At 33.1% G+C, this 12,828-nt stretch overlaps 3 protein-coding genes across 3 annotated transcripts; all 3 read right to left on the reverse strand.

Annotated features, from left to right (window-relative positions):
• Positions 1-361: 361 nt before the first annotated feature.
• Positions 362-1,787, reverse strand: LOC145805837 (uncharacterized). The gene has a single exon (XM_082901049.1). The coding sequence runs from the start codon at positions 940-942 to the stop codon at positions 469-471; it is 474 nt and encodes a 157-aa protein (XP_082757175.1). The 5' UTR covers positions 943-1,787; the 3' UTR covers positions 362-468.
• A 3,225-nt stretch (positions 1,788-5,012) lies between these two features.
• LOC114304871 (F-box/LRR-repeat protein At3g48880-like) lies at positions 5,013-6,496 on the reverse strand. Its single transcript, XM_028250017.2, has 2 exons — positions 6,144-6,496; positions 5,013-5,445 (listed from the first exon to the last, which is right to left on the reverse strand). The coding sequence occupies exons 1-2, from the start codon at positions 6,494-6,496 to the stop codon at positions 5,013-5,015; spliced, it is 786 nt and encodes a 261-aa protein (XP_028105818.2).
• A 4,156-nt stretch (positions 6,497-10,652) lies between these two features.
• Positions 10,653-12,768, reverse strand: LOC114304873 (F-box/LRR-repeat protein At3g48880). The gene is made up of 3 exons (XM_028250019.2): positions 12,559-12,768; positions 11,749-12,095; positions 10,653-11,293 (listed from the first exon to the last, which is right to left on the reverse strand). Exons 1-3 carry the CDS (start codon positions 12,565-12,567, stop codon positions 10,798-10,800), a joined length of 852 nt encoding a protein of 283 aa, XP_028105820.2. The 5' UTR covers positions 12,568-12,768; the 3' UTR covers positions 10,653-10,797.
• Positions 12,769-12,828: the final 60 nt, after the last annotated feature.

A 12,828-nucleotide genomic window follows, 5' to 3' on the forward strand; every position in this document is an offset into this window, starting at 1 on the left:
GGAGCAAGGTGGCAATAGCTGAAGCATCAGATTTCCCTATATAGGCATTTGGAACACCCAATCCAACAAAGTTGTTGCAGTGAATGCTGATTTGGTAAATGATTTCTTGCAATTGAAAGCAACTTGCACAAAGTGTTAAGTACTCTAAACTTTTCCACTTGTTAATAAGATTTGGGATCTTCAATATATGTTCATAAGTCATGTTAGTAAGTATATATATTAGCTGTCAAACCTTTAAAAATGTACCTTTAATAATGTTGTTTGGTTTGTGCTTCTGCTTTCGGTTCTTTCGGTTTGTAAGGTTCCTTTTGTTCTCCCTCTCCTCTATAAAGGAGTGAGCTCAACTGAACATTCAATACAACATCAATATACCGAATATATCAATATAACATTCATATACACATTTTATTCTCTCCCTCTTTCTCTATACATTATTGTAACATGGTATCAGAGGCATAAGATTTAGACCTATATTTTTTCTCTCCGGCGGGCAGCCGGCCGGCAACCTTGCCTTTGCTGCCCACTGGAGTTTTCAACACATACCAGAAACTCTTCTTCTTTGGCATTTTTCTTTTCATAATGCTCACGGAATGCATACCCACCAAATCCAACTGCAGCCTCAGCTGCTATCTCTTCCTCTATCTTATGCTTGTGGGCATGCTCTAGGTCTTTCTTTGACTGAAGCTTCTTATACAAGGCAAATGTGCCAGCAACAACAGCACCAAGCTCACCACGCTGCTCACGGTGATTGTGTTGCTTAACCTTTTTCTCATAATCAAGGGTTTCCTCAAAAAAACGAGGTGCTGTAGTTCCATAAACACCAGTACTCTCACTATACTTACTCCCTCCACCACCGCTTCCATAGGTGTTGGTGGTCTCACCATATGTGGTCACTTCTTCAACGCCACACCATAGTTGGTGGTGGTGCTTCTCTTCGGCCATTGTGAGGTGTGAGCACTCTGAACATTATCAAAGAACATCATAATGGAGCATTCCGTCCAGATCTGAGGGGACGTATTACTCAGATACTCACCTTGGCCGTCCAAACCCAGACCTCTCTCTGCTATCACCAACAGTTTTGCTTTCAACCGGCTTAGAGCCTTGATCTTGTTCGCTAGTTGGGATCTCTCTTCTGTGCAGCGAAGAGTAACGCCAGTGGAGATATGGGTAATTCGGACAGCAGTTTCAACCTTATTCACATTCTGAACATGTCTCTCATCTCTGGTCTACGGTAATATCAATGAAGCTCTCTCTCTCAAAGGCAACAGGCAGCATCTTCTCGCAAATCACACCCAGACACCAACTTTTGTCCCCCTCTTTTCGTTTCTTTTTATTTTAATATTATCCACCCACTCTTCTTTTATTTAAACATAAAACTCTCTCTCCACTCATTCATTTTATTATTATTATTGTCATGCACAAACTCAGAATCCATAATCCATGTGCTCTTTGACCCCATTTATCAACCTTTTTCACCCCCACATCATTATTATTTTCAACCCACAGCTTCAGGAACCCGCAGTCTGATCCCACTACCTCCAACTTTATTTATTTTATTTTATCTTTCTTTTTTCATTAAAAAAAAATCAATCATCCTTTTTCTCTCTCGAGATTTTCTTATTTGAACACTCCGTTGGTGAACTTTTCCAAATTCCTGTTCCCGCTACCTTCCTTTTATTTTATTTTATTTTTTCTATCTTTCTTTTTCCATCAATATTTCATTATTATCCATCTCAGTTGGTGAGCATCATCCCTTTTTCCATTATCTTATTATTATTTTTTTTATTCCACCAAAAAAAAAAAAAAAAAAAGCCAACATTTCTACCATTTTATTTAACATCTCCACTCTGTGTTGAGTCGCTCCGCTCCACTTTATCAATCCTTTTGTTTCAACCTCCAATAGGTTTCTATCTTCAAACCTAGTTGAGTTTGAGGAGGGGTATTCTACATTTATCATGGTGAGCATGGTTACACACCATGCGAACCACCCAAGCCACCCCATGGCGCACTCCCTAAGTCGCCCCCTTGGTGCACCACCAAAGTTTCTACCACGGTCTGATACGACCACACAGTGTCCTCTACAACGGTCCGACATGACCCCGTAAACTGTCCCGACATTGATTTCGGTTAGCTTCTACAACGGTCCGGCATGACCCCATAAACTGTCCCGACATTGATTCCGGTTAGCTTCTACATTGGTCCGGCATGACTTCATAAATTGTCCCGACATTGATTCCAGTTAGCTGCTACAACGGTTTGACACGACCATACAGTGTCTTCACCAATGGTCTGACACAACCATACAGTGTCTCTTATCCTATTTTATTTTATGTATTAGTTTATTTTCCTGTTTTGTTACTCTTTCCAAACTCAAGTTGGTTTGTGCCTATCCTCCTTGAGTTTGAAGGGGGCTGTTAGTAAGTATATATATTAGCTGTCAAACCTTTAATAATGTACCTTTAATAATGTTGTTTGGTTTGTGCTTCTGCTTTCAGTTCTTTCGGTTTGTAAGGTTCCTTTTGTTCTCCCTCTCCTCTATAAAGGAGTGAGCTCAACTGAACATTCAATACAACATCAATATACCGAATATATCAATATAACATTCATATATACATTTTATTCTCTCCCTCTTTCTCTATACATTATTGTAACAAGGTAGACAGCACAAAAGTCCTCAAATTAGGACACCTAACAAAAAGTTATAAATTAATTAATTCCTTCACCTGATAAAACAAGATTGCTTAAGATTTTATCATCACCATTAATGTAATTCACAAAACTTACCTATCTGCAACATAAATTAGTGCTTCATCTGTAAGACTACGGTTGGGAAGTGAAAGATATGTGGCACATCTATCACTATGATCGACGACGAACTTCATCATAGAGATGGCGCAAAACTATACTTCATATTTATACATTAATCGTGTAGTTGAGACTTGAGAAAAATTAAGTCGTCGCCAGCAAAGAGAACTAAGTGTGGCTTTGAACCATGACTTGACACAAAGGAATGTCTAAAAGTAGTGATTCAATTCCAACTCTCCCAAGCACATTCACCAAGCAATTCATATTTAATTCCTCCCATTTTCTTCGTCCCATCTACACCCACAAACCCAAAAAAAAAAAAATACTATATGTTATACATTCCCAATAAATAAAGAGAAAAAATGAAGGAAAAAAGAAAAAAAAAAAAACAGATACAAATGTTTTAAGAACAGATTGTAAAGGCTCACTGGCAGAGTATTAAATTAATCAACACAATTAGAAGCAATAGAATAAAGTTTGAACACTTGGAAATTATGTAGAATGCAAAATGCAAGTAAAGAGAGAACCTTTCAAAAGTATTACTTGTAAAAGGAAAGATACACCGACTCTTCTGGCATCTGATTTTGGGTTACTCACTCTATTGAATCAAATGTGTATGTGTTATATATGTGTGTGTGTGTGCGCGCGCATGTGTGTGAAACTATATATATCTTCTGCCAGTTGAAAAGTCTGGAAGATATATCGTTGATTGGTTGATGGGTCTGTGTATGAGAGAGAAAGACAGAGATAAACTAACTCTAAAATGGTGGATTCTTTGGTTTCTTTTCTTTCTTTTTTTTTTCTTTTTTTTTTTTTTTGAATTCCAAAGATTAACACCCCTTTTGTTCCACGAAAATAACTCTAAAATGGGTTGAGAACTTTATTATATGCACAAAATTCAAGCTCATCAGTTAAATTGATTCTCAGAATTTGAAACGTTTTCTAATAGAGATGCCCAAGTCCCTGAGTTTTTGTTTCTAGCAAGAAAAAACATTCAACCAACGAAATATCTTTGACTTTTCAACTGGAAGAAGAGCCCAGTTCATATTATATATATACACATTTACTTTTAGGGCATGTTTGATTGGAAGGATTAAAGCATGGGATTGGGATTATTAATCCGTGGGCCCAATCATCTTATGTTTGTTTTGACATTTTGGTTTAGGATTATTAATCCAATGGATAATTAATCCAACAAATTTGTAGGATTATTAGTAATGGGGTAGGGGTGGGATAGCTAATACCACACTAATTTGATAGGATTATTAATACCTCACTATTAGTGTTGTGAATCAAACATGGCCTTACAGACTTATCAAAATCAGGGACCAGATCCGCCTGTTAGCTCTCAGTTTCAAAGTAATGTCTAAAGGTTTTTCATAATGACTATTTTTTTTTTTTTTGTAATGTCATGTGTTATACATTGGTTTATTGTGTCTCATTATTACTACTTTATGTTAATATTTATTTGAACTTTTGTTGGTTAATGCAAATCTTTGCATAATAGCTTTTAAGATTTTTTTTTTATCCGAATCCTTTATTAGCTGTTTTAGTCTTTACATTCTGTTCTCCAAATGACATCCCAATTTCTTTTTTTCTTTTTTTAAAATTAATTACCAAAAGTTCAAAATTTCTACTTCTATTTTTCATTTTCTCAGTAGGCTACCGCTAATGCCATGCAGCAACTTTATGCTGGCATGCAAGTTATATGTATTTTGACAATATTACACTTCGGTATAGTGATACTTGTGCCAACTCTACTCACACATGTTAATGCCAAATCACTTTTTGTATGAATTTTTGGTATGAATAGTATTTTCTATAAATATAACAGTTTCTCTCCCTTTAATTTTTTTTGTTTTAATTCTGCACTCTCCCTCTAAACTGTACTACTAACAACCATGCCCAATTTTATCAAATCATGCGGGTGTGCATTGGCACTGATTTGGTTACCGTCATGGCTACCTTGCTATTGTTCATGGGGTCTGTTAACTAGTGCCATTAAGACACTTGTTAACAAAATCCTTAAAAAGAAAACTGGGAACAACTAATTGTGGTAAAATTAAAGCCACATTAGTCCATCAAACAAACACACCCTCAGTCCAGGAGTTGCATGACTGTCATCAATGTATATAGAAAGGGAAAAAAAAACACAAATTATATATAGAAATCACATTCAAAATAATGCCACGATAGCATTGATGATGTTATGTTGACAAATGCAACCCCTCATCCTTGAATGTTTTGATATGAGAAGCAAGCTTCAAAATCTCATCATCTCCAAGGTCGAAACCTTTGCAGTTCCTTACATCAAAATACACAAGTTTTTTGCAGCCCTTCAAAATCATCAATAGACTCTCTCGATCAATGTTTGAATACCTTAACCCCAAATACTTTATGTTTGGAACTGAGGTGACAATAGATGTGGCTTCATCTTTCTTAATATCAGCATGAAAAGCAGAGAAACCAGCAAAATTTTTGCAGTGAATGCTAATTTGGGCAAGAATTTCTTCCATTTTAAAGGCGGTTCCACACCTTAAAAACTCCAAACATTTCCAATTGCTCATGAGTTTTGGGACCTTGGACACAACATCATGATCTATATCAGCTGGTAGCTCTAATACTATTAAGTTAGGACACCTGGTGAGTCAAAAAAGATAGCAAGGGTTACCAACCACTAATACAAAGTAATCAAACACCTTAATATAAAACAACAGAGAAAATTAAACCAAAAGGGTTGGTTTGATTACAGTGAAAAATATGATGTGAAGTTAAAAATATTTATAAAAAAAAAGAAAAGGAAAGAAAATTTATTTTTTAATACAATTTTTTTTAAGATGAAATTTATGTGAAATTTTTAGTAGTCGACTACTTTTACCAAAATATATATTTGTAAAAAAAAATAAAAATAAAAAAAAAAATTTACAAGAAATTGAAAGTAAGTTACTTGCTAAAGTGGATTGCACAAAAAAATTAATCTTCTTGTATTTTCCCCTACTTTCATGCTAAAAAAATGCAGTAACATTTTTTTTTCCTTACTTGCACTCTCCATCACTTCTATTTTCACAAAACTCAGCAACCTAAAGCCAATTTGTAAAGTAGGAAATAAAAATATGCATTTTTTTGTCAAATGCTAACTAGTGCCTGGTATATTTGTTTGTTTTGGAATTGGGTAAAAAGTACATTAAAAATAATAATTATTTTTTCAAATTGAAAAAAAAAAAAAAAAAAAAAAAAAAAAGAGGTTGTGAAATCCATAAAATGTGTTTTGTGTTTGGAAAAAAATGTGACATTTTTTCTTTGAACTTTTTCTTCAACATTGGGCATGAAGAACTCACTGATTAGCAATGTAAAACAGTACTTCTTCATCACAGAGGCCAGAGCCGGGAAGCGATACATACACAGCAGATGTAGCGCTACGCTTAACTAAAGTCTTGACGATTGCTGTGAAAGAGAATTTTCCCTTTACTTGATAGTCATCGATTAATCTTGCCAAGAAAAATAAAGAAGTGCAATCATCAAGTGAGATTTCAAGAAAATCAAGTTGTCTCCAGCAAAGAGGACTCTTTGTGGCTTTGTACCATGACTTGCACACAAACGGAACATCAATTAGCAGTGATTCTATTCCCACTCTACCTAACACATTCACCAAGCAATCCATATTCAATTCCTTCCATTTTTCTCCTTCCATCTGCACAAATTGAAGATGAAGGGTAAGCATAAATGATAAATAAAAAGAAGAGAAAATTGCACTTAGTGAAAATAACTCAAAACAGTTGTATTATTATGGATGTACAAATCAAAACAAGTGAAAGTTGTTTCCCATGCCAAAACTTTCACTTGCACCGAACACAACTTCTTGCAACTCTATGAAAGTTATAATTATGTTGTTCTTATTTAAGTACACTTTTTTTTTTAAGAATTTTTTTTTTTAAAGATTCCATGTAGCCAGTGAAGGTTTCAACTAAAAATTTGTCTCATGTTACTAGAAAATGCTAGGTATTCAAAAAAAAAAAAAAAGCAGCAAAGAGTTGAGAAAATGAAAGTTTGTTTAAACTCTGAAATCATGCATTCATGCAGAAGATAAAGATTCATATATTGAGATTATACCAAGAATCACATGAACAGATATAGATACATTCATTTATTGAGTAAAAAAAAGCAACGCAACATTTGAAGCAAGTTTTTGTAAACTCTGAAATCATGCAATTGATGTAGAATGGAAAGACAAAGCTTGTTACAGCATTAATTCCAAAAGGAGAGACAGAGCCTTCTTCTCTCTGATTTTGATCACTCTACTGAAACAAATGTATGTACATATATATATATACATACAAGATACACGTCTATAGAAGGTGGAAATGGAAATGGAAAATGAAGAGTATTATTTGAAAGTTGAAAAGTCTAGAAAATAAGGATAAACTAACAATAAATCTTAGGGATGGCAATGGATAACCTATCATGTGGGTATCCATGGAGACCCAACCCAAATACATAGATTTTTTCCTTTTTTTCTTATCCATTGGGTAGGGTAAGTGATATTCTTTAAATATCCACAGGGGACGGGTTGGGGATGGGTACCCACTAATTTCCCCATATGTTTTTTTTTTTTTTTTTTTTTTAAGGATTCACAACCAAAACTAAATATACATTCAATCTTTTATTTATTTATTTATTTATTTATTCAGGTTTACAACCAACTTCTTCTTTTTTTTTTTTTTAAGATCCACAATCAAAGCTAAAATATACATCCAATCTTTTTTTTTATTATTTTTTTTTATTTTTAAGGTTTACATCTATTTTTTTTTAATTTTTAATATTCACAACCAAAGCTAAATATACATTCAATTTTTTCTTTTGGTTTTTTTTTAATTTTTTTAAGGTTCACAACTTTTTTTTTCTTTTTTTTTTTTAGGGATTCACAACCAAACCTAAATATACATTCAATCTTATTTTATTTTATTTGGCTCAACAATAAAATCAAATACAGATTATTTAACATTGTCACATTATTCTTGTCAAATTTTAGACATATCTAGAATTTTTTAAATTTATTTAAAAAAATTAAGGACACTATCTAGTGCAGGTTTCGATTTGCTTTTCTATGTTATTTTATTTTGTTTTGTAATTTTCAGAATGGTTTGCTTGTTCTGAAATTTCAATTAATGAGTATGAATCTATTTGTTTTATGTTATCACACAATTTATACAACATATATATATATATATATATGAATGTATTTGAAAATAAGAAAATTGTAGAGAATCGAAACAAGCATGAGTCGTGATTGGTTAGAAAGCATGGGTACAAAGATTTATTTGCTGGAAAAACAAAAAGGGAATACAAAGTTTTACTAAATAATTTTTTTAAAAATAAAAGAATTTTTCTTAGTTATGAACAGATTTAACTGAAATCAACTTGTTTCCCAATGTTATGCTTCATTTATTTAGATAGAAAATATTTTTTAATGAAAAATATTTTTCATAAAAAAAATTAAAAATATATTTTTTTATATTTGGTGGTGGTGGTGGTGGTGGTGGAACGAAAGTGAAAGTAGAGATTGTGACATAGTGGTGGGGTGATGGCGGCAGTGATGATGATAGTGGCTATGGTGATGGTAGTGTGATAGCGAATGTGAGAATAGTGGTGATGGTGTTGTGAAATTAGTAAAAATTTAATTGAAAAAATATTTTTTATTTTTTAAAAGTAACAACCAATAAAATTCGTGGGGGACTAAAGGAAGAAGATGGAGGATGGATTGGGTGTGGTAAGGCATAGATATCTTAAAATGAGTGGTTTAGATTTGTTAAAAGGTATAATTAGATTTTGGATAAATTAAAATAAATGGTTCAAATTTGCAAAGAGAAAGATGGTTTAATGTCTAAAATGTCTGTGGCTAAGAGATCAACAAACAATTCCTAGTTTATGCCCTGATGCAATTTAATATGGGTCTTATAACACTTTTTTCAGACAGGTTTGTTCACATTTTATTTCTTCAAACAGACTCTTATAACATTGGAAACAGGTTCTTATAACATGTAGGGGAGAGAGTGAGAGTGAGAGTGAGAGAGAGAGAAATGGTTGTAATTTTTTTTTTAATCTTCCACGTTCTTCCACATTTGTTTTTTTCTATTACTAAAACCTATTTGATTGTCTCAAAATTATATATTTGATTATTATAAAACAAACTTTTTAGTTAATTAATTAATGTGTATTTGATTTTGTTGTTGAACCAAATAAAATAAAATAAGATTGAATGTATATTTAGCTTTTGTTGTGAACCCTAAAAATAAAAATAAAAATAATAAGTTGTTAACATTAAATATATTAAAAAAGAAAGAAAAAAGATTGAAGGTATATTTAGCTAAAACCTTGATAAAAAAAATAAAAAGAAAAAAGAAAATTTGTTAAAATTAAATATATTAAAAAAAAAGATTGAAGGTATAATTAGCTTTTGTTGTGAATCTTAAAAAAAGAAAAAATAAAAAAAAAAAAAAAAAGAGTGGCTGTTAACATTAAATATAAAAAATAAAAATAAAATAAAAATGAGGATTAAAGTGGGTTGGGGAAAATCCAAACCCATTAAGAAATGGGGAGGGTGGTACCCATGGGAAATGGGGAATGGGGAATGGGGAAAATTTATTAGAGTAATGCTAGAGACCCCAAATATTCTACCAAAAGTTTTACCAAATGTCTCACATGGGTGTGGGACCCACGTGGGACCCACATTGTGTGGAGACATTTGGTAAAACTTTTGGTAGAATTTTTGGAGCCTCTAGCATTTTTGAATTTGTTATAGGGTAATGGAGATGGGGAATTAATATCCACCCCATTAACCCCCATTGCCATCCCTAATAAATCCTAATAGTTAGATTTAATTTTCATCAAGTCCAATTGAAAATAAGTCATAGTAAAATCATCGCTAAAAATAATTTTTTGTGACATTTTTTGCATATGTCGTTAAAAATTGATAATTAGTAACTTTTTTTGTTATGATTTTTATAAAATGTCATTAAAACTTACAATTAATGACATTTTTCTGTGACGAAATTTTGAAAATGTCATTGAAAATTAAAAATTAGTGATTTTTTTGTGACGATTTTTTTAAACTATCACTAAAACTTATAATTAGTGACATTTTTTGTGTCAATTTTCAAACTATCGTTGAAAATTAATAATTAGTGACATTTTTTAATAGTGTTTAATGAAAAATATCATTAATTATCGCAGGACTTGTTCAACAATAAGTCCATTTATTAGGACCTACACGTAAGTCCCAAAAAATAATTATTTACCTCTTTATCCGTCAACAATACCAGAATTCAAGAAGATTTGAATATGAGTTTAATTCATGCGCTTGAATTTGGTGCCAATTAAACTAATTTTGATAAAAGCTACTAAAAACCATTATAATGGAAATTATATCCCCCAAAAAAATAAATAAAAACAATCTCTCAACCTATGAAAAAGATATACAATGCTCATCTAATAAGTGGAAAAAATTTGGGGATATACTACAAATTTCAATTGTCAAAATTTCTAAGCCAAATTAATTGCAATTTCATCATCCCTAGCAGCTACTTAAAAAAGTCATGCCTGACATCGCCCCTTCAAGTCAAGAAGGCATAGGGGCGTGCACCAGATATGGATGAATTCTTCTTTCGTTGAGCTTTCAAAGTGGGAAACAATTTGAATCCATTAAGAAAATTGATATAAGCTTTGCACAAACCACCCCAGCCGCAGCATTAGACAAGTGAGTACCAATTTATTTCAGGTTGTTTGACAAGCAAATCAGCAAAGTATTTGTTAGCTGTTAAAAGAAGCAGTAGAAAACAAAAGCCAAAAGTAATATCAAGGAGTTCAAGAGCGGCACAAGCTAGTGCCTTGATATTTCATCCATTCCATAACAATCCATTACAGACAACCCAACGGAGAGTTTCTAAAACTGAGTCTAAGTTGACAATCCCAAGCAAACACATTATACAATACACTTTAGTCAGAGAAGTCTCCATCATGGAAGCCGTCTACACGATACGTAGGGCAGTAGTCATCATCATAATCATACAACATCGAGCCCTCATCCTTGAATGTTCGGATGTGAGAAGCAAGCTTTAATATCTCATCATCACCCTCGTCGAAACCTATGCAGTGCCTAACATCAAAATACTCAAGTTCTTTGCAGCCCTGCAAAATCATCACTAGGTTCTCCTTTTCCATGTAAGCATGCCTTAGAAACAATTGCTTTATGTTTGGGAGTAGGGTGACAATAGCTGATGCTTCATCTTGCTCAACGTGGGCTCTTGCGATAGCCAATCCAATAAAGTTCTTGCAGTGAATGTTGATTTGGGCAAGGACTTCTTGCATTTGAAAGGTGCTTCCAAGCCTTAAAATCTCCAAATTTTTCCACTTTCTGATAAATATTGGTATCTGTAACATATGATCATCAGGTAGATCCTGAGGCAGCAGCAAAGCCCTCAAGTCAGAACACCTGGTGAATAAAAAACAGAGCAAAGATTACCAAAAAAAAACTAATAAAAAGTAATCCCTCATCTTCCGATGAAACTAGAAAGTAATTTTAAATCAGAGTCATTTAATGGACTAGGATCCACTGCGATAATCCACCTTTGCAATAATCTTGCAATGATGGGTTAAGAGCCAAAAACAATTGCAAGGTAAAACCACCTTTAAACCACTCAATGATCTTATTTTTGGCTCTTAAACCACCACCACAGAGGATCCTACTCCCATTTTAGCTGTCCCTTCAGCCAATTCATGCAATTTCATTTGCTGAGTTTTTACCTTTCGAGTTTGGGATATAGACAAAAAGAGCCATAGTGGCAGATTGTCAGTAAATCAAAACATAGAACAAAAATTGTGCTCTTTTATTTTTTTAATGTAATAAAATCAACTTAATGTAGTTACTTGTTAGTTTGTAGAACTTACTCATCTGCAACATAAAGCAATGCTTCCTCTGTGCAACAATCTGGAAGCGACAGAAAAGTGGCAGATCTAGCACTACGCTTAACTACAAACTTGATGAATGCAGTGACAGACAATTTATCATATAATGGATATTTATCAAGCAATCTTGATCTGGATTCATCATAAGACCATGAATCAAGTGAGATTTTAGAAAAATCAAGTAGGCGCCAGCACAGAGGACTGAGCGTGGCTTTGTACCATGACTTGCACATGAAGGGAACATCCAATAGCAGTGATTCAATTCCAACTCTCCCAAACACATTCACCAAGCAATCCATATTCAAATCCTCCCATTTCCCTCCTTCCATCTACATCAATGTCAAATAAAGGGTTCTCAAAATATAGACAGAGATGAAAAAATTATGGCAAGGGTTATATCATGAGGTCTTGAAAAACACAACTTGATAGATAACAGAAATACAAAGTGAGTCAAAGAAAGCCCATTTTACAATATTTTTGTATGTGTGGAAAGATTGGAAGGGGTAATTTCTGAGTTTAAATTACGATTAAAAGAGAAATTAAACTGTACAGTGAAAAGTTATATCACAGAAAACCAAAAACAAATAAAGAACATTCCCAAAACAAAAAGTGGGAAATCCAATTCAAATACAAGCACAACAAGCAGATATAGAATCAGAAAATCAAGGGAAATCCAAAAGGAGGGATTAACAATGCGATCATGAGGTAACCCAAGCACCTCTGAAAGAATTGTGGAAGAAAAAACACAGATTTATTAATTAATGATGTTCTAAATTGATGAAGAAGACCTACCTCTGACATGATGAAGATGAGTAACAACACAGTCTGCTCTGATTTTGATCACTCCTGTTGCTAGCAAATGCAGGATATGAAGAAGTCCATTTACAAACAGCAATGCATAGATGTACTTTTATTGATGAAGGAACAGCAATTTGAGAGCTGGATGGAGGAAAGGCATCACCTTGTTGGGGTCTTTCTTTTGCTTTTTTTCTTTTCTTTTCTTTTCTACCCTTTTCCCTCCATATATATATATTACAAATTATTTTTTTGCTGTTAAAATGA

This window comes from Camellia sinensis, chromosome 13 (genome assembly GCF_055761805.1).
Source record: "Camellia sinensis isolate YWXY chromosome 13, ASM5576180v1, whole genome shotgun sequence".
Classification (NCBI taxonomy): domain Eukaryota; kingdom Viridiplantae; phylum Streptophyta; class Magnoliopsida; order Ericales; family Theaceae; genus Camellia; species Camellia sinensis.